Below are 25,505 nucleotides of genomic sequence, written 5' to 3'. Positions count from 1 at the left end.
TACCTTCTTGTAACACATTTCACGAACTGCACCACTGAATAGTCCTGACTTCAGCATTCCAAGTAGCAGCTTATTACTATTTTTGATCAGCAATGTCAAGTTATGCTTCCTTTCCACGTATTAAATTCCTGCTACCCAGCAAGCTTTTGTTCCCAGTCCCCTTTATCATCCTCATTAAAACCTGAGACAGAGATCTTACTTAATTTGAGGGCCATATTAAATTGTTTTAATTTCTACATGATCCTTATTACCTTGATGTTCTTTTTTTTTTTCTCTTCCTTAACAAAGCTGAAGAACTTTTACATATTATGTATTTTTTCCAGGATTTCTAACTGTTCTGAACTTTAAAATGCAGTTTCAAATATCAATATAACAGCATTTTCAGGCCTCAAACTACCGTCTAAATCCCTAAGATCCTTCTCACATTAAATTTCACTACTTTAATATATTCTATTAACCTTATTAAAATACATTCTTTGAAATTGAGAGCCACAGATACAGAGTTAGTTCTGTTGATCATTAAATTAAACCTAAAATGAATCACTTATCTGTCTCCCAAACTAAGGTTCTTTTTTTTCATGGATTCCTTATCATTTTCCAAACCAATCTAACACCGTGTCTTGCTAGTTTGGTAATAATGAAGTGAAACAATGATGTGGACAATTTTAACTGGGATATAACTCGCTCATACAATATTCTTAGTATTTGCTCTCAATTTTTTATCTAGGTACTTCTAACAAAATGCTACAAGATTGAAATATCTTACAATATTGCAGGGCATTCTGTAAGAATGTCCCCAAAATTATGCCGAAAGAACACTTACTATTCTCTTCCAAAGCAAGTTCCCTCTGAAATACTGCTAATACTTCGTGTTAACAGTACATCATAAAATGCTTCATGATTCTGCTAATACTTCATGTTTCTATGCAGTCTAACATAACATTACTAAACATTGTCAGCCACCACACCTTTGATTCTAGCTTTCTTGAACAGCAACATCAAAGACACCTGTTCTTATATCCTCCAGCACCAGCCATCGAATCATAGAATGGTTAGGGTTGGAATTTAAGATCATACAGTTCCAACCGCCCTGACATGGGCAGGGACACCTCCTATTAGACCAGATTGCTCAAGGTCCTGCCCAGCCTGTTCCAGTGCCTCAACACTCTCACAGTAAAAAATTTCTTCCTTATATATAACCTGAACCTCCCCTTGAACCCATTCCCCCTTGTCCTACCAGTACAGTCCCTGATGAGGAGTGCCTCTCCAGCATCCTTGTAGGCCCCTTCAGATACTGGAAGGCTGCTATGAGGTCATGCAGCTTCTCTTTTCCAGGCTGAACAGCCCCAGTTTTCTCACCGTCTTCATATGGGAGATGCTCCACCCCCGACCATCTTCATGGATCCCTCTGGACTTCCTCCAACAGTTCCATGTCTTTCTTATGCTGAGGACACCAGAATTGCACACAGTACTCCAAGTGGGGTCTCACGAGAGCAGAGCAGAAGGGCAGGATCACCTCCTTCGACCTGCTGGTCACACTTCTTTTATACAGCCCAAATGTAAACTCATAACCAAATATAACTCTGTTCCTTAAATAACTGCCAACAAAATAGTTACCTATATAAATAAATATATTGTGTGTGTAACATAAAGCCATTTTCATGCATAAAATCACTAAATTCTGTTGAATGAAGACTTTTTTTCATGTAAGAGTGCACGAACACCAAGAACACTAGCTACTTACTCCTCCTCTCCTCACACACTTCAGTCTTGCTAAGAGGTCACTACTTAAAACCAAAATAAACTATTAATTCTCATAACGCACCTTTAGGGTCAGCCTCACAACATTACACTCCTGCAGAGGGTTCAGTTTCAGTGTTTCTCCCAGATTACTGCAGCCTGATGTTTGATGCTGCATTTCACAACAAACACAGACACCATCACTGTCAAATTTAATCTGTGGAAGAAAAAAAGAAAAAGTTAGAGAAAGTATAAATCACCAGAAATACACTTAAGATTCTTCCCAAAAATTATATTTACAGTTGAGACAATATTGACTACTAAACTTAAAATCAAAATCTCCATGCAGAATCCCCTGAAGCACAATGTCTTCCATTGACTAATATAAGCTATAAAAGCAGGTAAAATGCAGAAAGAGGATACAATACCAAAGAGTGTTACCTTTTGTGCGTCTTTCTGAAAAAAAAATTATTTTCCAGGGGCAGATGAAACCAGGGTAACTCAGCTGAATAAACATCAAATCATACCCAATGGGGAAAGACAAAAAATAATAGAAAAAAGGCAGAAAATACATGAAGCAGTCACGATCACAAATGTAATTTATGCTTACAAATACACGGAAAAATAAATATGAAAAAAAGACATGGCACGTATCTGAGAAAAGAAAACACAGCATGAATAAAAAGTGCAGGAAGTAAGAGGTACATTTCATCTCCTATATATTTTTACTTTGGTAAAGTTTTGCTCTCTTTTCCTATGTTTAGTTTGTCTTGAATACAATAAGCAGTCAATGTTTTTCCATTGCAAAAAGCATTACGTACTGCCTTCTTCAAAGACTTGCATTAAAGCACATCTTGCTAAGAATACCAAACCCTGATCATTCTCAAAAAGTAAATTAAAAGTATCTATGTGTGATTCTAAAATAATCCCATTCAGCTCAAAATATTCATTAAACTGATTCTGACTTCCTCATTTAAAACCCCCAGCAAACCAAGCCTCCAAAACAATACCCACAGAAATGTTTTTTTCCACTTACAATAAAGACTTCTTTTTTTAAGCAAAATATTAACCCTGTACATGTTTTTACCTAGCCTGTTAATGTGAACCGTCATTGCTTTAAATTCTCTCAGTAAGGCATTTCTGTGTTTTTTTCATTCCCATTTTTGCAAGTTATTTAAAGGGCTAACAATGGGCTACAACAATCCAATCTGGGTTAGCATTAGAAAAGTAATTAGTATCCCATGCAAATGCGAGTTCCTTGAACTACAAGTTAAAAAATACCAGATCCCAGGTTTCTGTACGCCAAAAGTCAGTATTAGGAATGACATTCATGAGAAACTTCCCTGGCTTTCCAGGTGAATTATAAAAGGTTCAATGTACCATTCAGGTATACTCAAAGTAAAGACGGAAACACAGTGGCTTGATGGCGAGAGCTCTGAATCACCATGTTACTTATTCTTTTACATTAAAAAAAATTCCAGGCACAAATCCACAAAAGTGCTACCTTAATTCAAATTCTTTCGTCAGATGTTGCCAGTTTCTTGAACAAAAATAGACTGCAGCACTCTTTGTAGAATTACCTTGTATAGCCTTATATGTAGAATAATTTCAGCAGATTATTTTCTTACTGCTTAAGGCCTTGAAGAATGCTTAAATTGTTCATATAATCTTAACAGCTATGTATCGCAATACACATAATTTTTAGTGCCATCCATATCAGGTTTATCTAGTACTCCTTGCTTACATGCTGGTGTCCAGACAGTGCATGGAAGAGCAGAAATAAGACTCCATTAAAAAAACATAATAAACTTCACCAGATGAGATGCAGAGGAATGAATTCTTGCCATGATGAAGGCATGCTCAGGGCAGGATGCTGTCTCAGTAGGCTTCACTTCTTGAGACTTCAGACTGCCCTCTAGCCAGCACAATTTGTAAAGGACTTAAAAAAAAATCTGGGTCTGTAAATCACACCATTTCCCATATACTCAAAGGCAGCACTAGAGATAATTGTCTATAGCAACTCACAGAGACTGGTCATACCCTGAGGCATAGACACTGTAAAAGAAATGAAAAAAAATAATAGTTCCAACACCTTTATAATAGTTGTATTATTTATTTTTAATTAGCATACAACTTAGTTCATAAGGCTGGTGTAACAATTTCAGACAATGGTTTTTTTTTTTTCAATTCCTGTAATATTTTAATACTCTCTTTTAACAAGTGAAAGATCAGACTAAACCCAACTACACGTTTTAATGATCAGATAGTCTCAACTTGTCAAATCAATGGAAAATACAAACCACTATATGTCACTGGGGAAGTCTTGCTTCTGACCCTCTCTGGAAATGGTTTCAACTGTTCAATAAATTCTACAGACAAAGTTTAAAACTTACACTTTGAATTCAGAGCTGTGTTAAATTCAGTGGCCAAATGCTACAGCACACCTGCTATACTATCACCAGGCATACACTAAATCAATGTAGTCTTCAGCTGCTAAAAAGCTTTTATACTGACAGACTTCAGATTTCTACTGCAAGATCATTTATTCCTCTGATTTATGCTGCCCCAGTTCAGTGAAAGATAGACACTGACTCATGATGGCCTTTCTAATATGAAATACAGACCCCGAGTCCACCTTTATCTCATGTAATGAACAGGTGTCACAGAAATAAGGCTGAAAAGCCCTGGTCAACATTCCCCATCTATGAGAGATTCTCGATTAATTCAGAAAGATGTTCCATAACTTTGTTTTGCTCAATGACTGTCCCTTTAATTCAGTTCTGAAAAATAGCTAAGAGAGAACTGTTTACATGAAAGTTCCTGCAGAACATCAGAACATCTTAACAGTCACAGCATATTCAAAAGCACCTAAGATTTGCAACCAGACTGCAAAACAAAACCCTATTTTAATCTTATGTTTTTGGAGAGCTTTTAACAATTTGCCCTATTGTGCAACTTTTCCTCCAAATGTTTTTGAAGTGACTTCCTTGCTAACATGCTTTTGTAATGATGAATGGTACAAAAGATTGAGCATGTCATGACATTCCTGCTCTCAACAATAGAGCAGGAAAGCAGTTTTGAGCCCTCATGCTCCAGAATGCTCATTCCTGCCCTACTGCTGCCTCACACTTGTGCAGATAGGGTGAAGAACTCATACAGCTACCCTGTGACCTTAACAGCGTCAAAACTACCTTTTCTTTTTTTATGAATAGTTTATTTTTAGTCTACATCAGACCTCAAATGTCATTCACTGTGTGGCTTCATAAATACAGAGAGAAGAACAACACTGGCACTAGGAAAGGAGCTGGGATTATTCCTTCCAGCTGCAGGGCTAACATTTACCAGCCTCAGATACAATTAATTTAGCAGTGCCTCCAAACCTGTTCTTTCTCCTCCTTCTCCTGTGTTTACATCTTTTTGGTTGGCAGAGCTCAAGAGTAAAGCCTCACTCATTTCATCTCCTGCACATACTCCCCATCATTCTATATGTATGTAGTATTTGCTTTCCACTTTGTGATTCTTACTTATACTAGTAAGAACAGTCAGTAATCACAGCATAGTTTGTGAACTTTCATATTTATCACAGTTGCACAGTACTTCCATCATCCTGATTTTAAACAACAGTCTGAGTTGCCTTTATACATAAATTGTCTTTAGAGTTTATTTTGGCTTGCCAAAAATCAGTACTGTTACTTCAAAAGTGATAAAAACCATTAATATCTGCCTTTATGTAGCACAGGATCAAAAAAGTAAAGGATCTTCCAACAAAGCAAAAAGAGACTTTCAAACTTAATAAAAATAGATACATGCACACACACAGAGAGACCCCTATGTTACAATAAAGTAACAGAAATGTGCACAGACCAGACTTTTTTTCATTTATTTCAATTCACCAAATTCTGTCTAAATATTAAAGGTATCTTAGCAAAGAAGAAATTACTACTGAGGAATTCAAAACAAGGCAGTGAAGTACGAGAAGACCTCACTGATATGTTTATGGGAAGGAACTTCAGTTAATTATAGCAGCTTACACAAAGAGAAAGAGCAGGAGGATCCAGTAAGGAATAAAGTTGAGTGGTAGGGAAATAGCAAGAGAAGAAACTGGCAGGTGAATAAGAATTTTAAAAAGTACATATATTTTAAAAATTGTTTTTCAATATGCACAGAACTGAACGTAGCTGCAGCATAAAATGGAATACAAAAGAAACCTCAGTTCTGGAATAGGGCTATGCCATTCATCTCTATGTGCTAGACTACTCTTCTGAATAAGGAGCTGTAAAATTGACTAAAACTAAAACATTTATTTTTAAATTAGTAAGTGACATACAATAAGACATGGTACACCCAGTAAAGACAAATAAAGACTAAGAAATAAGACATCACTGACAAAACCCCGTTTTGTGTATAGAATATAAACTAAACTATACAAATTGCTCTATCCACATGTTAAGCAAAAGCTTTAGAGATTCACTTTTTTCATTTTTTCAGACAGACATTTGTAAGACCGAAACGTTAATGAACAGCTTGAGTGGGTAACTGCTCTGTACACATCCTACTCTCATGGACTGAAAGCAGTGTCTGGCAGGTTCGGCAGCTGATCTACAGCTAACCATGGGGAACAAAAGTCCAACCAAATTTTCATAACAAGCCATTAACACTAGCGATGGTTTTTTGTTCCTCAGTGTTGTATATCCCTAAACTGCAGGATAAAGAGCACAAATACTAAATTCACAAATTACACATTCAAAATGCTAACATATGGTGAGTACATATGAACACAAACATATATTATGGAAGGTACAATAAATCTCCAGTGTTTAAAACAAAATAAGACCTTTGTGTCTCGTTCTTTTTCTTCAAAGAACTACTCTACATATAGAGAGCTTCTGAATTTAAACTCCACAATAGGTACTGTTATCACTTTAAAGTGACGAATGAGTTTGGGAGAAATACTACAGTATTTGGCAAATACTACAGTATTTGGCAGAAATACTACAAGTAAAACAATTTATTCTGAATTTGACTTTTGTACTGTACTGTGCTTGGAAATTTACTAGTATATTTTTGTCTGGTACTCTTACATAGGAAGTTAACTACATCTCAAACTGCCTGTCAAGAAAAGCTGGATTTTGACTCCTAGACCTACATGGCTGTAAAGTGAATCTGTAACCTAGAAAGGCAATCAAAGGATTTGGAGCTATTTGCACACCCAGTCTCATACTGCACAGATCTACAACACTGAAGTGAGCCATCTAAGGCATTAAAAAGAAAGAAGAAAAGTTTAGAAAGTGGCATTTTCCCTTTCTGAGTGAAAAACAGTAATAAAATAACAAAATACATTCAACACATGAAATTCTGTCAAATCCTGTGCTTAAACATAAAGCAGTGTTGTTCACTACAGTACATCTCTCCCTGTTCTTCTACATGAACAGAACTCTAGAATTTCATATACATGAACACTTCAACATGGCAATGTAACACATTCAAGTGCAAGCCCCTACCTGACTGAAATGTGATTTTGAATAAGCAAAACCTAAAACGTAAGGTCTGAGCAAAAGAAACTGTTGGTTTGTTGGTTTTTTGTTGTGTTTTTTTTTTGTTGGTTGGTTGTTTTTTGTTTTGGGGGTTTTTAATTATGGTCTGGCAGAGCGCCACAACGGAATTAAACTGCCCTCAGCTAGAAAAATCACACTGTGGCAAGGCTACTTAGCTCCTTCATGAAACTACATCATGGTCTGAAAATTAAAACTAGCAGTTTGAAAACTTGTTTTATCTTCTTTACAAGTTCAGCATTTCACTAGTCCAGAGGAAAATTTGCACATTCCGTCTGCAGCAGGAACAAAAATCCCAGGGAAGTACAAATGAAATGTAACTGTTGCCTTTTAATTTACTATCCAAGTACACTGGCTTTGAAAGAAAAATAGAAAACACCATTTGCAAGATTCTTGCTTAAGTGACAGTCTTCATTAACCTGGAGAAAAAACCAAAGGTATCCTTTGAATTCTGCCACAAGAAAACAAATGGGGAAAGCACCTAGTCAGGAAGTTCCTATATGCCCACCCACCAAACCCTTCTACCTGTGAATCCTCTGCTTAGCCACTGAAAGCATTCCCATGATACAACTCCCTTCCTTCACTGCTGATTAGAACAAGACTGGAGAAGACAAGATCATGGAAGGAAGAAGGGGGGGCAAATACACAGTTAAAGAACCCAAGGCTATTTTAAAGTTCAGATCAAATGAGGTCCCATCAAAATCACTGAAGTTAGAGGAGATTTTGGAACAACATAAACTTCCAAACAGAAAACACCCCAAAACCCTGAAACATGACTAATGGGGGGGGGGGGGGGAAGAGCAATCCTTCCTGAATCAGCACTTTTTCTTTTTTTTTTTCCTTTTCTAAATGTCACCTTATCCAAAATGAATTTATTCCTTTTACTTTTCATCAGTGGTCTGAGAATTTAACTTCACAGCTCTGTCACTGCTTACTTCTGCAGCAGTAGTTTTCCTGTTAGAGGTGGTGAGTCCAACTAAAACTGAAGAAGAGACATGGGCTACATAACAAAAAGAGAGATCATTGAAGATAACATTTAAAAGACCAAAAAGACTTTTGGTTGACTTGGGTCTTTTTCTTGGTAGTGAACATCTAACCACTGGCTACAGCCAGTGCTGTCTTTGTCTATGAATGTGCTAATTAAGCAGAATTTTGCTTGTATCAACTTTTTGTCCCTGTGTTCAGCTGTAACAGTTATTTTTCTCCTTCTTAGTAGATGGTGCAGTGCTGTATTTTCAACTTTAGCCTGAGAACAGTGCTAATAACACACCGATGTTTTTAGCTGTTGGTAAGTAATGCTTACTCCAATCAAGGCCTTTTCAGTCTCATGCTCTGCCAGTGAGGAGGGGCACAGGAAGCCAGGAAGAAGCAGAGACAGGACACCTGACCCAAACTAGCCAAAGGGGTATTCCATACCATAGCAGGTCATGCCCAGTACATAAACTGGGGGAAGTTACCCGGAAGGCCCAGATCACTGCTCAGGTTGGGCTGGGTATTGGTTGGCTGGCGGTGAGCAGTTGTATTGTGCATAACTTGTGTTTGGTGTTGTGGGTTTTTTTTCCCCCTTTTAGCTTTCTATTCTCTTCCCTTGTTATTTCCCTTATCATTATTACTATTGGTGGTAGCAGCAGTGATTTGTGTTATACCTTAGTTACTGGGCTGCTCTTATCTCAACCCTTGGGATTTACATTCTTTTGATTCTCCTTCCCATCCCTCTGGGAGGGGGGGGGTGGGGGGGGTGGGGCAAGAAGATGGAGGAGTGAGCGAGCAGCTGTGTGGTTCTGAGTTCTGGCTGGGCTTAAACCATGACACCCACAATGCCACTTCACTGATTCTCATTAATTTGACTTTCTTCCTTTTGTCCTACAGCTCTATTATAGATTGTATTAGGAGAAAATGCTCCCTTTGATTAGTCTGAGTCTTTCTGCTTGGTGCAAAGGCGTTTGAGGAATCCCAACATTATCACAATACATCCCAGAACAGAGATCACATACAGCTAGGTGGTGTTATTAAATGATAAATGCTGTCCACGTGTTTAAACATAGACAAAAAGCACATACATAATTACAGTTACTAGTAGTCTGAGTAAGCAACTCAGATTTTTAGGCTTAGGGATTTTTCAGTAGGCTTTGTTGAGTAGCCCTGATTTCTAATGGCTGCCTAAAAGCAACTAGAAAAGCAGACACACACACAGAGCAACACCCATGCATGCACTAAGCTGCGACAGCACCAATGGCACTGTTCTTACTACATGCATTCTTCTCCATCTGGGACAGAATTTGCTGTTTAAATTCTATTCACCTGGCCTACTGGACATCTGTCAAAACCGTGTCACTACTGACACTGGTTACTACTGAGTCAGGGGTGAAAGTACAAATGGATCCCCTCAGACATATATACACATATACACACTTTTTTTTTCATTTATTACTATAGTTAATTGAATGTCAAAACCAGTAAGTAGTTAAGAACATGCTGGTTCTGAAAAAAATTGTATCATACAATACAGAAATTCTAGGGAATTTTGTCAACTAATCAACCAACGAGGCACTGAGCAAGGAAGAGGTAAATTCACATTTCCGAAACTCCAGTGTTCCTTCCTTTACTTTTCTTTAGGGTTTTGATACTATCCTACATGAGAGATGTGGCAAAGTTGGTATTGCTTGAGAATACGGAACATGATGCATCAACCAGCGGAGCGTGATGTGTAGATACAAGCCTAAGATATTCATTAAAATGACACTCCAGGTCAAAATACTATACAGTGTTTGAAAATTATAGCAGAAAGTCACAGAATATAGTTATGTAGTTGCATTGTATAGTTAGGAAAGTTTGTTGCATGTAAGTTACATAGCTGCACTGTAAAGTTAGGAAATTTAGTCTGAAAGACTATTCTTTCTTCCATGCAGATACAAAGACATTTTTGTAAATCTTCATGGAAGTTCTGATATAAACACAGCCCCTCAAAGTAACTTCTAAATAGTCTTAATATCAAAGCAAGGATCTCAAATTAGTAAGACTCGCTTCAAAGATCTTCCACAAAGAATACCTATGATACTTCTTTTTTGTGTGGAAAAAAACAAACCACCACCAAAAAAAAACCCCAAAACTCCCCAGTAAATAAACCTAGTTTCCCATAGCACTCCAAAGCACAGCATGATGCATCTTTTAACAGCTCCAGGATACACGAGTTGATTTTTCCACCTCTGCAACACAATGCCTACTACCCATCAAAATGAGAGCCAAAAACTTTATCAAGAGTTTCCCAGATGAAATATTTTATAGGGAAAACCCTCCCTTCCTCTCTTTGGGTCACTGCTGGTTTTCCACTATCTGGCTCCATCTCTCTGATTCTACAAAGCCTTTACCCAATCACACCTCAAAATCACAAGCACTGTAGAAAGCTTAGCAGACTACCTAAGCTTTTCCAGACTATCTAACTGATGGAGCTGCAGATACACCCTTCTGAAACAGGATGAGTTATAGGAAAACTAAACACAGGTTTAAAAGCTGCTAAACATATGAAGCCATACCACAAGTCAGGCCCAAATGGTTTCCTGTCCTGTGTTTTTCAGGTGCCTTTCAAAATATTTACCAAAACATTTTAACTTGGTTTTATTAAATATATGGTGTACAAACAGAAGCCTGAAGGATTTTACTGGGCGGGGAGAGACAACTGTTTTGTTATATACTTTGTAGGAGAGATTTCAGACACAGAATTTAGTTTTGTAGACATCTTCACAGGTTTCAGTGTCTGAAACACATTCTTAAGGAAACATGTTCTCAAGTGTTAAGAACATGTTCTTTTTATCCTGAGATACTAACAAAGAGTTGAGGTATACTGTACCTCTTAATAATTTAGAGCATGCCAAATCATGATAATTTTTAGCATTTTGTATTTTATTTAACATAAGTAACATACATTTGCTTTGGAAATTAAAATTAAAAAAAAAGAACTAATTTAGGTTGGCAAATAAAATATTAACATCCATACACCAAAATATTATTTTCAGTACATCTTTGAAATATATTGGCTAAGGAGCTATTGGATGAAATCCTGATACTGCTGACATCAAGTGGTAATCACTGCATTGCTTTGATGTAGCCTGTATTCTGCTTATTTGGCTGAAGTGCCATTTGTACCATGACACTAAGCAGCAAGGTGTTCTAATATTAAAATTTACTTTTTAAAGTGACAAAACACTGTGAATACATTAGCACTTTAACTCTCAAACTTTTCCCAATATGATTTTTCATGCTGTAATGTCTATGGATGGCTGTACTAAACACATACTGTTTTGCAAATTAAAGGAATATGTGTGAAAAACCTAAACAAATGAAAAATAAAAATCCATTGACCTTTATAAGAGACTTGTTTTCCATTACTCACCAACTGACATCCTTCCAGGGACTTTACCAGCTGAGCATTCTGACAAGAGAGAATGGAACCAGCCAAGTTCAGCATTACGCACACTGCAGACAGCAGCATGAAAAAGGTTATCTGGAAAAAGAAAAACCCAACAAAAAACCAAACAGCCTATTATTCTTCACTGCAAGAGGCAAACAAGAAAAGCTATAATTTAGACATATATGAACTTTCAATCTGTCATATAATGACAGGCTGGACATACATGGATAGTGACATCTTATACTTTTTAAAGAAGAAAGAGTATTTAATCTGAAAACACCCAGTCTTACACTCTAAGAGAAAGCTAAATCAAAACTCGACTTGACTATCATCTATTTCCCTCCAGCCATTTTAAAATGATCCATTTATCTCCCACTTCTGTAGCACACTCTTAAAATTTAATGGGTTTTATGAATGAGGATTGTTAAGTAGTAAGACTTGAAAAAAGTATTTTTATAATCAAAAGTAGTCTTAAAAATTTAAAACCCTTCTGATGAGGATTTCAGTATCTTAACCAGGAAAAGTATTTGTGAATATCACTCACTGTGAATTTGTACAAGTTGGGAAAAAGGGTGAATAAAATTCTGGATCTATATAACGGCCTAGTTTTTGAACAACAATTACAATTTGAACAGCATCCCCCATATCACCTCTTGTGTTAATTACTCATTTAGCCTCTTTTCAAATTACGTTAAAACAGTTATTAACTCGATTGCATCAGCTTAAATGCCATTTTATTGCTTAAACTGTAAAAAACCCGGCCCAGTGTGGGCAGACAGAAAGCTCAGTATGGAGGGAACTCAGTATACAGGGAAATAGAAAAGCAACAGCAGTAAGAGACCAAGAATAAACATGCGCTTAATATCTGGTCACCTTCAATATTTATTGTTCATGTTCCCATAACAGTCATAACAACTCCTATTGAGTGATCTGAAATTCATAAGGAATTCTTTTGCATCTTTTTTTCTGTATGAATGCCCATAGTTTATAATCTTTCACTCTTCTCATGTTATCTTTTGTCAATGCACGTGTCATGACTATTTTTGGCAATGGTTGTATTTTTTTTTAGTTTTTTTCAAACGAAAACCAAGAACTTGAATAATTTCCCTCTTCACCAAATTGACTGAAAAATTCACGATTGATACATGTAAGGGTTAAATTTTATCTCCATTGCATATTTTGAAAAAAAGCAGTATTTCAACTATTTTTACAATGTAACACTCCTATATTGTTTGTATGAAAAAGAACTCTGGACAAACCCGTGTCTAAGTCAAAGTTCTGGGGAAAAAAAGGCATACTGCAATCATGTAATAATGGACAACTAGATAATATGTCTGTTATACTGTCACATATGAAGAGAAACACTGATAATCTAAGTAATATAAAATCTGCACTAATTGATACCTTGCAGACTCAGTATTTATATAACCCCTCATTACTATTTCATTTGTATTTTTAAACATTGTAACCCGTGAGCTTTATGCACTTATTTTTGCCAATACCGGCAAAAATTAATATACTTGATAGAGTGACAGTTGTTAAAACACCAAGATTTCTAACATACGAAACATGTTTTTTACATACTTGTTCCAGCCCTTTAACTGCAAATTCATTTAAACAGCTAACGGAACTTTCACCAAAAAAGGAAATTGATTTCTTTTTATTTACTTGTTTTGCTATTTATTTTTTGTATTGCTAGTATTTCAATTGCTAACCTTGTACTGCAAATTTTCCTGAAATAAATTCACATTATTGGTTGTATCATATCCCTTTATATGAACCACAGACATGAAAATTCACATTTTTAAAGAAGTCCTGATTGCCTTACAGAAAGGAGCAGCCAGGTGTGCAAACAGACATGAAAATCTGTTTGATTCAAAAAAAGGCAAACATCTGACACCATTTCTTTGACAAGTACAGTTTTCATATGAAATTTCAGCATTTCAAAACCCACCAAAGTAACAGAAGGCAAACATCCTCTAACTCGATGTTTATTGACTTGGGTAGGCTCACAGGAAATGAAAAATACATGCTGCAATGCTAAGGCTGATGAAATTCAGTCCTTTGCTGACATGTAATCTTTAATATATACTAAACAGAACTGTGTATAATCTCAACAACAAATCCTCTTTATAGTTCTGCTACAACACTGAATAGTAGTTAATTCTTCACGGTTAAAACATTTATTAAGTTGTCCCCTCATTAATCCCTGGTAGAACCAACGCAGCATTTGTTGCTCGAAGATCCTTCCTCAGCTCATGAAGTCTACAGAGTCCTGAAAGCTCAAAGAAAATACAGTCCCCTATGCTGAAGGAACACTTACTGTATCACATTTACTCCAAATGCCTTTCTTTAGTGACATACCTTAAGGAAAAGACAGATCCCAAACAGATTTGGAAGCTATGACAAGCACTTCTTTGGAAGCCTGAACAAACACCACCCTACCGCGCACCCGCTGTAATCTCCACATTATTAACTAAAGGACAGAAGTTGTGTTACAAATTTTAGTTGCCAGCTTCAGATTCTTCCCAGCATCACAGCTGACATGGTTTACAACCCATGCTAGGTTTATCTGTCTTTACAGTACTTTCACCATACTTTCATTAACAATGAAACCTTTACTGGTGTTTCCAAAATAACATCTTCCTCTTGTCACATGCAAAGACAAGAGAGAAGAATTCAGCACTCTGTCATCTAACATGCTCTTTCAATTTCTGCTCTTCTCTTTGAGTCTAAGTCTCACATTGTGTATAGAAATTGCATTTAAAAGTGACAGCCACCAGTGACATGGTCAAGTATCAAACACTGAAGTTCTCTTTTACACTTGTATTCCTTGTTTCGCTATTTTATGCCTCACTCCTCAATGTTCCAGGCAAGGCATTACCTCAACCAGGCATGCAGTTAGAAGGGAAAACTCAGGTCCCATGCAAGCCTTTTGCAACTACATTAGCTCTTGCAGAGCACAAAAACCCTAATAAAAGTAATTTAAGAACTTCAGCATCTTTCCTTAATGCTTCTCAGCTAAATACCAAGAACGCTTTTCACTGATGGAACAGGACATACCAGTTACACTGTTCTCAAAGTTTTTGAGTTCATCACCATACTGGAAGCCACAATAGAGAAAAGGAGGCATAAAAATATCGATTACCACACTAACAGGCATAAAAAAACTAGGTTCAGAGACTTAATGTTTTTATCACAGTTGGTCTTTTCTAAGATTGGCACGGGTACAGCAGTAAAAATAAACATCTGCAGCCCTCTGAAGGAGTGGTCATTGTGGATTATAATGGAGATCCAACAACACATATGAAACACTGTAAATAAAGTTAGATATACATTATCCATGAAATGAAGTCTCTATCTAATTTCCACATTAAATTTTTCCTCTAAAAGTGAGCTACTGATGTTTGCTCCAAGAGCTCAGTGAGATACACCTGCAGGAGCAGTATAAAACTATTAGTAAAAAGTGTAAAATGCAGTTAAACAAATGTTAAGGGCAAGAGCTTAGAGCTTACACTGAAGAACGCACAAAATAAGTGTCAGACACTGAAGGGCTATGACATCTTAATCCCGCTGTAAAGCTACAGTATTACATTCTTTACCTTTCTAGCTATGACATATAAACAAGATAAAATATTCCCAGAATTCAGGACTATGCATTAATACCACTGAGCTCCAAAAGCTTTAGATCTACCAAGAATTAGTATATAACCAAAAACTGAAGCCAATCAATTTATTACTACATGGAGTTAGCATTAATTAATTTGAGAAGTCAAAGCTGGTCTTCTATACAAAAAATAATACGACTTCCTACTTTAATTGTTACCATATTCCTAAAATAATTCTACAAAATTAATTAGCTCTGCTCTGAGGCAATGATTTAAACTGATAGAACTCACAGTTGGAGATGCCATCTTACACCTGGAATAATAAATTAATAATGGCTTAATTCTCTTCATGACCTTAGTCTGCTTCTTTCATTTTCAATTTTTAAGCAAATTTGAGGTTCAGGTTACATTAAGAACTTTCTCCTGACCTTCTTGTAACTTGTGTCTTTAAGAATAAAACTATTTAAAGAGCAAGTCTTCACAGCAGGTCTCCACCAGAAGAAAAAAAAGTTCTCCAATGCAAGGGGAGGCTGAGACCAGAGCCTAACAGATAATCTTTGAGTACTCCTGAAAGACAGGGAAGAAGAACATTTGATTGTAGGGACAGATTGCAACAGCAAGCAACCCTACCAGTTTCTACTTAATAAACAATTACATCGCTTCTTTGCAGGAGCCTCAACTTCTATGATCATATGATTCTGTGAATCTCTCAGATTTCACCTGAAATAAAACAATTTCTATGCTACTTGATATCTTGGGTTTAGCAGTAGCAGTCAATTTTTCTCCTTCTTGGTAGCTGGTGCAGCGTTGTGTTTTGACTTTCAGCCTGGGAACAGTGCTGATAACACCACTGATAACACCGATGTTTTTAGTTACTGCGCGTCAATGTTTACTCTGACCAAGGACTTTCTGAGTCTCACGCTCTGCCAGGGAGAAGGGGAAGCTGGGAGGAAGCAGAGACAGGACGCCTGACCCAAGCTAGCCAAAGAGATATTCCATACCACAGCACATCATGCCCAGGATGTAACTGAGAGTTATCCGGAAGGGCGCGGGGGTCTTCTGGGTCAGGCTCGTTTCGGCAGGTGGTATCGTATTCTCTCCCCTTGTTATTTCCTTTATCATTATTATCATTGGTGGCAGCAGCAGTGATTTGTGTTATACCTTAGTTACTGGACTGCTCTTATCTCAACCCATGGGAGTTGCATTCTTTCGATTCTCCCCATCCCTCCAGGAGCAGGGAAGTGGGGGGGGGGGGGTCAAGGAAAGAAAGAGGGCGGAAAGGGGGGAGTGAGTGAATGAGCTGTCCGGCTGGGTTTAAAGCACAACACTCGATCATCACTTTAAAAAGTTAAAAAGTTTGATCTAGGACTACAAATTTCAAAACCAGCCTCCTCTACCCAATTTATTAAAAAAAAATTGGTGAATTTTAAATCTATGTCATGGAATTTGAATTTCTATAGTTGAGTATAATACAGCTAGAGCTCGTCTTTAAAACACCTACCATAGCACCATAACCACCTGTAGTGGAAAAGATAAGGAACAACCTTATCTTTCCTTTTATTCTGCCTGTTCAGGAACCAAAGCCTCAGTGAAAGTTCAGAGACTGGGTCACGCTAACAGATTCTCCAGGTTTTGTCAGACTCTTTCCCAGTTAAATTTTCTGGATTTATTTCATTATGGCTTTACACATACATCTGGACTATCTGTAAAAAATGAGAATGTGAACACAAACCCTTTTTTTCAGTGGTTTGAAATTTGATGAAAAATGCTCTTCAAAAGTTGTATGTTATGTTCATTTGTATTTTGATCAGTAAGAGGAAACTAGATTCATGCTATTGTTTTCTTACCAAACTTTTAGAGTTCCTATTTGTCTTTATAAGTCACAAACAAAAATACTGCATATGAGACTGAATAATTAAATTATAAGTAAACTTACTGATCAAGAATTATTTGTGATTTTGTCTTTAGCTAAACTACAATGTTGCTTAGTTTCAACAATACCCTGGGAAATTCACTACGATTTTGTTCAGTCTTATGATTATACATACACATTTGATGCAGGTATCTTTCCCTGCTGTGCAGGAAGAGTTATACTTCCCAAAACTTTGGAGAAGAGTCAAAAATAAATATACAATTCAGCAAATTTCTCACCCTATTAGTTTTTATTCCTTCAAAAAGCTGGCAGAATGCAGCAGTGTAAAAGAAGGCTCTGTGCAGAAGATCTGGGGCAGAGCCACATGAAGGTCCCCCCTTTACACTCCCTCACAGGCAAGAAAAATCTGGTTTAATTTGCATTACTGAAATTTTCAAACAGAATGATGCTAGCTTAAAGCAGAAATGATTCTCACAGCAACAGTACTGAACATCATCCTTCAAAAGAATAATAACCAACTGCTAGATTCTTCTGTTTTGTTTTTTTTTCCAGATACGAATTTTAGTAGTAAGAGCTTTTACTGGAATAATACAGTAAAAAACAAAAATAAGAGAGCCAAATACCTTTTGAAAATTCCCTCCTTTTAGTAAGTGGAGAAAAAACTGTTTGAGGCACAGAACACAGGAAATTATCCACCATAATGCAGCTTATGCTGGTGTTGAATAGCAAAACAAGAATTTTCATATAGATCAAGCAAAAGTGGAATAATATGCCTTCAAGATCTAATCAGCTTGCCAGTCACCAATATTTATGAAGACTATCTTTCCACCAAGTAAAACAAATGCACTGGCTTATTTCGTTCCCCCAGCAGCAACAGTAAAGAAAACAGAAAAGATGCCAGATCATACACAGTCCTGCTGTTCAATCTGCCCACAATATGTTCATACTTAACAACTGCTTGATCTCCTCCCCTTTTGTGTTAATTTGTAAGTATAAAAAGGATCATAAATCATTAAGATTACTTTACTGAAAAAAAAAAATATCAACCTACTCATGTTTCTTTGAATAATACACCTATACACATATTCCACAGATTTATGTTCTTATATTTTTTCCAAAGTATTGCAAATGCTTTCAAGTGATTCCATTGTGGTTTGTTCAGAAGTAAAATTAAAGCTTACCCTCTAGAGAAAGTTTCATGTCTGAGGTAGGTACGTTGCCTTTGGAGATAAAGAAATTAAGCATATTGGGTTATTTCATACATGGGTCATGTCTAGAGACCACTTTGCTAGGTCAAGTATCTGTACAGGTCTTCATCTGACTGATCAAAGCATAAACAAAAGACATGCAGGGTTGTTGAAGACATTTTTATGTGTTCTTCAGTAGAACGAACATGACTTAACTCAAAGTTGAATTACATTTGAAACAAAAACTAGGGGATACTTGCCTTTCAGTCATTTATGTGCCCTTAGGAAAAGGGAACCACACACTGGGTATTCAGGATAACCTCTGCTTCTGAATTATTTGAATGATACCAAAAAAGAGCACCCTCCATGCATGAGTCTACAAATAGAAATACTACATTCTGGGACTCTAACAAGGAGGCAGTTAGCAGACTCTGGCTTAATGCTATCAATACAACTGTAACGAACATTATGCACTCCTCTTTAAATTCTCTTTTGTCATGACCTCTCTGGCAAATAACAATTACTAGAAAGGACAATCCCAATCAAAAGAAAAATGGTTAATTATAATGAATGCTCTGATAAATGCCAGTTATTTCTACCATATCAGCCTGAGGCAAAGTATTACTGCAGGATGGGTGTTAGCTAAAGAAAGCAAACTGAAAATTGGCAAGGGATTCTATGATCCTATGAATTATCCCACTTAAATACTCCAGAGATTGGTTTTAACTGAATTTAACTGAATTACATACTTCTGAAAACAGTTTAAAAACAAACATGCAGAGCATATCAAGACTGAGTTTTTATCATTGAATCCCAACATGCACATTTAAGAAGAGACCACACCACAGTCAGCTGCACAGAATGAAAAATCAGCTCTCACCATGCCTTTACAAGGGACAGCTGTAATAAAGGTCCTTACATATCAAAAGAAAAAAAAATAATTAAAAATTTAAGCCCTAACCTAAGCTTATGGTATCTTTCTCCTATAAAGGATGTTATTTATAGTCCTATCTAGTAAAATTTGTAAACGTGCCTCTAAAAATAAAGAGCACCAGGAAAGAAGCCTGCATATACTGAAAATGTTGAAAATACAGTAGAGTTATTGCTTATTTCTCCTATTCTGACCACTGTTATTCCTTTTTCACATGTCCGACACAATGCTATCTTTGATAACTGATTACAAATATTTGAAGGGTAATTTGGAAAACGTATTCACTGAACTATACTAAAAATAAGGAAAGAGCTTTTGAAATCATCACTTTCTGCAACATCCCCAGCTTTCTTAAGAGGATACAAGTGTAAGAATGCACATGTATTTAATGAATACTATGAACATATGTGAATAACTGTTATTTTACAGACCTTCAAGGGAAAAAATTTTGTGCCTAATGAATGTCTATATTCCAGTTCATTAACTGGCCTTTCTCTTTATTCCGTATTTGCACAAAGACTATACTATGTTCTTTCTTCAAGCAAGAATTCAAGAACGTCCAGACTTCAAAGGAATGGAGGCAGAAGGTGAATATATACATAGAGCTCTTCCTGAGCTCTTAACTACTGTTAAGTAACTGGTTTCTTCTCCATGTTATTAATATTCACTTTCTGGATAGTTCTAAATACTATCCTCCTCTATTACCACAAATTACCATGAGATGATCAACAGAGCCCTCCATGTGAAATCAATCACAGAACAATCCTATCAACAGAAGCCTAACCCCCACAACTCTCTGTAAAGATTGTACTAGATAAAAAAACTGAATGGTATTTCAAATGACAATTTTCTTTTGGTATTAAAGATGAAGCCAGTAAAAATATGGCTACACACTGAGACCCAGCACAGTTAACACTGCATACTGGACACGTATCTACCCAGTAGGCTTGTAGCAGGACTTGACATACTACAAAATTAATTGATACCTACAAAGTGAAGAGCACCTCTAAATCTTTCAGCTAGATACAAAACAGTTAGTGTGCACTTCCGAAGTGCTATCTCTCATACACATAGAGTTATGTTTTTCGGAAAAGCAACGCCTGAAGAGATGCTTCAGAACTACACGCATAAAGTCTGGATTAAAAATGGTTGCCTTACAATAGGCTCCGTGATGTCATGATGAGCTATTTAAAAAAATACTTCCATTTTCTAAAACTTGCCATTTCAGTCGGAGTCACCTTCTGCTAAGAAAAATTCTGAATGATTATGCCTTATTGACCTTTTTCAGGGCAGTAATGACTCTTGTAAAATTGGATCTGTCTTATTCAAGACAAAAAGCCATCATACCTATCATTACTCCTGCCACGTTTATCTTATGCTTTTCCCATGAAGTAACCGGGACTACACTCAACACTGGGTTTAAACTGTGACATACATAACAAGATACTATGGCTTGCTCTGTATTTCTTTCCCAATAACACCTAGCATTTTATGTCTACTGCTAAACACCAAGTACTGAACTTCTCAACCACATTAAATATATATAGACATATCTAATGTGGTTTAATATATATACATTTTAATATACACATGTATGATTTATGAATCAACAAGAATAGCTGTAGGAAAATGAGCATGTCTCTGTAAAGTACTGTAGAAGTAGATCAAAACTTGCAGCATGGTATTTTACTTAAGAAGCGCATATATTAAGTGGAGCCTCTCCCAGATGAGTTAACTCTTACTGAGCAACTGAGCTTACTCAAGGCAAGGAAGATTGCTGGAAGTGCAAAACACGGGCCAGGGTGTCTCTGCACAGAGCAGAGCTCAAAGAGCAGGCAGAGCAGGCAGCAGCAGCCAGGTTGCACAGAGGGCAGAAGAAACCATGTTAGGAACTTGACAGAAAGAAACAGAGCACTGCGTAGCCACCTGGAAAATTACTGAGGAAAGCAAGGATTCCCCATAAAGCTACCTAGATTCTGAGAAGATTAATATAAAATAAAAAAAAAAAAACAACCTTTTAAAAATTTGCATCTTTTCTTCATTAGTTCCATTACAAAGGTAACTGTTATAAGTTTATGTTGCAAGAAAAACTGGCTTTAAAAGCGTACCAGTTCACTATAGTAGAATGCCTGGACAGCTGTTGTGGTTTAAACAAAGTCAGCCATAAATCACGCAGTCGCTCTCTCACTCCCCCCCCCTTTTTGCCCTTCCCCTGCTCCTGGAGGGATGAGAAGGAGAATCGAAAGAATGCAACTCCCACGGGTTGCGATAAGAACAGTTTAGTAACTAAGGTATAACACAAATCACTACTGCTACCACCAATGATAATAATGATAAAGGAAATAACAAGGGAAGAGAATACAAAACCTCACCACCCGCCGACCAATAACTCGCCCCTCCAGCCCAACCAAGCACTGACCAATAGCTAGTCCAACCCTGCAGTTCTCTAGCCCGTCCGGGTAACTCTCAGTTACCTCCTGTGCATGATGTGCTGTGGTATGGAATACCTCTTTGGTCAGTTTGGGTCAGGTGTCCTGTCCCTGCTTCCTCCCAGCTTCCCTCCTCCCTGGCTGTTGCAGTTTAAACCCAGTCAGGCAGCTCGTTCACTCACTTCCCCCCCTTCTTGCCCTCCCCCTACTCTCGGAGGGATGCATAGGAGAATCAAAAGAATGCAACTCCCACAGGTTGAGATAAGAACAGTTTAGTAACTAAGGTATAACACAAATCACTACTGCTACCACCAATAGTAATAATGATCAAGGAAATAACAAGGGAAGAGAATACAACACCTCACCACCAGCCAACCAATAACTCACCCCTCCAGCCCGACCAAGCACCAACTGATACCTCCTCCAACCCTGCAGCTCCCTAGCCCTTCTGGGTAACTCTCAGTTCCATCCTGGACATGACGTGCTGTGGTATGGAATACCTCTTTGGTCAGTTTGGGTCAGGTGTTCTGTCTCTGCTTCCTCCTGGCTTCCCCTCCTCCCTGGCAGAGCATGAGGCTCACAAAGTCCTTGGCCAAACCAAAGCATCATTGTTATCAGCTCTATTCCCAAGCTGAAAGTCAAAACACTGCACTGCACCAGCTATCAAGAAGGAGAAAAATGACTGCTACTGCTGAACCCAGGACACTGGCAGAGCATGAGACTCACAAAGTCCTTGGTCAGAGTAAACATTACCGAGCAGCAACTAAAAACATTTGTGCTATCAGCACCGTTCCCAGGCCAAAAGTCAAAACCACAGTGCTGCACCAGCTACTAAGAAGGAGAAAAAATGACTGCTACTGCTGAACCCAGGACAACAGCTCTATCTCAAATCCTCTGCCAATGCTCGGTCCTACCATGAACAAAAACCAAAGCGCAGCTCTTCAACTAAGTTAAAAAGAAGCATAAACTAGACAAATTTAGACTAAGATATGGAATTTTAGTAAGATTTATTAATAATTGGAATAATGCATCTATGAGCATGAAGGAATGTTCACCACAAAGAGAACAACAGAGAACACTTTTTAAATATTTGTAAACTTGTTTTGGACTATATGCCACAACTAAAGGAAATTTTGCAGGCTCATGATCAAGGTTGCCTGGGCTGTTGTTTTAAGAAGACACAGTACATGATTTTATTGATCCTTTCTGCTCTTCTATTTTATTCAGCTATAAAGTATGCAATGTAAAAATATTGGAAGATAAAACTCAAACTTCATTTAATATCAGATTATTGAATACCTACCTCACATAATTTTAAAATGAAACCATTTAAAAAACTTACTACACAGAAATGGCTATCAAACCAATACTGTTAATGGTTTGCAAGTGCATGAGAAACAACAAAATTCAACTTTCCATTATTTGCCTCACAACAGCTATTCTTTTGCTTCATGATAAAATTTTATCTCTTTCAAAATTATTTCTCAACACTTGCCAAAAAGGTGGAACTGACGGCCATACAGATTATTTCCTTAAGTGCAATCAGAGTAAAGAACTGCAACACAACAGAGAGCTTAGCATTTTCATATGTTTTTGTTATTTCTGCAACGCTATATTACAGCAGTATCAGTTTACAATTTATTTTAATATTTTTAGGGAACTGTAACAGGGAGCCTGATTTAGTAATAGAGCCCTCATGTTCTCAGCTCAGAAATATTAAGTAGAAATTCTCAAAACTAGATACTTTATCATCTATTCTGCTGTCTTGATGCTAATTAACAGTCAGACACACCTTGCTGAAGTGTGTTAAAAGGAACAAAGTAATTCTAGGAAGCTTGGTAACCAAACAATTTTTCCCCTGAAGCATAAAAAGAAGCTACTATACAAAATCTAATAGCCCATAGAGTACTTGAGCTGTAATTTGAGAATGAAGCACTGGGTAACTTTCAGTCCTACTTGAAAATGAAAAGCTTAGTCCAAACAGATACTTTTATTATTTGCTTTGCTGGTTATACTGTCTCCCTGCCATTCTAGACCTCTAGATCTAGATCTGCAGTAATTAATTCTCATACCTAAAATAAACTTTTCAGCCTGTTTCAAACCCTTTTCATGCCCTAACAGCAGTCCATTCTCTCTTTGACCACAAGCCAGATTTAAACTTGTAACTACCTCAGCCATATCAGTTTAATTTTCCTTCCAACATATTCTGTGAGGACATAAAAATTACCTAATAAAATACTATTTCTCTAAAATGTTCCATGACAGTAGCAGAACATGGTTAGGTTAGGAAAGAAGACATTTTTCTATACCAGTTTTGTATATAAAAAAAATAAATATTTAAATAAAACAGCCAGCTAAATAAGTAAAACAGAAACATTGATTAAAAAAAAAAAAAGGATGAGTAACCTAATAACTTTAAAACAAATCTACATAAAGACTGAATTTAGACTTCCATAGCAACTGCATTAATAGTGTCATACATATATGCAATATTTACTTTTTACAAGTGTCACACTGCTGGGAGGTTTCACCTCCATGGAAGTGTTGGTGGAATGTTATTCCGTATAAATTAACCTTCCACAACATCTGCAGCAGAACACCCTGAGGAAATAAAAGCTCATGTTTTCCTGCTGACAAGGACGGGCATCAGAAAGCTATGCAAGCAGCCCCTCCTGGCAGCAGCATAATTAGAGAAGCAGGTTGTAAATATTGTAAAGTTACACAGGTATTTTGCATCTCTCTCAAAATAGTAATAGTAATTAACTACTTATGCGCAATTACTCTTATTAATGAACAATTATGTGGTTTCTCTGAAAGCTATAACACAAGAAGACTTTTACTTTCATCATTAGGGAAGAAGGCTTCTGTCAGGTAAGCAAGACTAGCAAGCCATGACTGCTTATGCCAACAGTACATGAGCCCTTTCAGTATCAGTTTGTGAGGTAAGGCTTCAATGCGGACAGTGGTTTTCTCCAGTTCAGTTTTAATGTAACTTCCTTATAGTTTGGCTGGTTAAGGAAAAACCGCACACGCAGTGTGCAGGGAGCTCAAGACTCTGGAACACTCACAGAAGACAATTTTCATGGCTTACTGCCTTTGAACAGGAAAGACATGCTTTCTCCCTCCCTCCTCCCCTTTTGAAGGTGACTCTATTTGATCACTTACAGCACTGCCTTGAGGACTATGACTGTATCAAGCTTAAAATCTAGCCAGTTCAGAATATGGTAATTTTTTGGGAGAGACAGGATTTTGTAGTCTGTTTAGTTTATCCCTCCCCACCCTTAAAAGAGGTAAGATTCTTTACTTCTGGCAAGTAAAGGTCACATATTGAGTAGAAAATTTCTATGCAACTATAAAATGTTTGAAAAGAAACACATTTAGGAAAAGCCAAATTGAAAAAATTGTTGTTTACTGTACTTCTTTGGATAAGATGTCTCTTTTTCTGAGCACAAAATACATACATTTTAGAATTAAGCACCTTACAACAAAGACAGGGATAAATTATTATTACTGCTGCTCATGGCTATAAAAAATCTAGTGTCTAGCAGAAAACCAACCACTGCCTCATTCTAATACTACATTAGATCACGTATTTTAAAAAGTGTTAAAATGCTTTTGTGCTTCTACTTTTAAATAGAGACACCCGTATTAGTTATAAATGTCAGTCTTTTCTTAATATGAAAGTATTATGACAATGATGAGATTGAACAGATACTTCTGAATTAAAATCCTAATAAAATATGAAATATGACAAAACGCAGAAAACCTTCATACTGT

General features: G+C 36.9%; 1 protein-coding gene across 2 annotated transcripts in view; it reads right to left on the bottom strand.

Annotated features, from left to right (window-relative positions):
- Window positions 1-25,505, bottom strand: part of ENTREP2 (endosomal transmembrane epsin interactor 2) — a 109,262-nt gene that overhangs the window by 35,764 nt on the left and 47,993 nt on the right. For both annotated transcript variants that reach the window (XM_057398981.1, XM_057398989.1), the window contains exons 3-4: window positions 11,683-11,793; window positions 1,826-1,957 (exon numbers count right to left, since the gene is read on the bottom strand). In XM_057398981.1, coding sequence (XP_057254964.1) covers window positions 1,826-1,957; window positions 11,683-11,793 — 243 coding nt within the window. The remainder of the gene's footprint in view (window positions 1-1,825; window positions 1,958-11,682; window positions 11,794-25,505) is intronic.

This window comes from Pezoporus wallicus, unplaced genomic scaffold (genome assembly GCF_028554395.1).
Source record: "Pezoporus wallicus isolate ANWC-B61680 ecotype Strahan unplaced genomic scaffold, APGP_CSIRO_Pwel_v1 contig_3952, whole genome shotgun sequence".
Classification (NCBI taxonomy): domain Eukaryota; kingdom Metazoa; phylum Chordata; class Aves; order Psittaciformes; family Psittacidae; genus Pezoporus; species Pezoporus wallicus.
The sequence above is the reverse complement of the archived record's forward strand: the minus strand, read 5'-3'. Positions and strand labels throughout refer to the sequence as shown.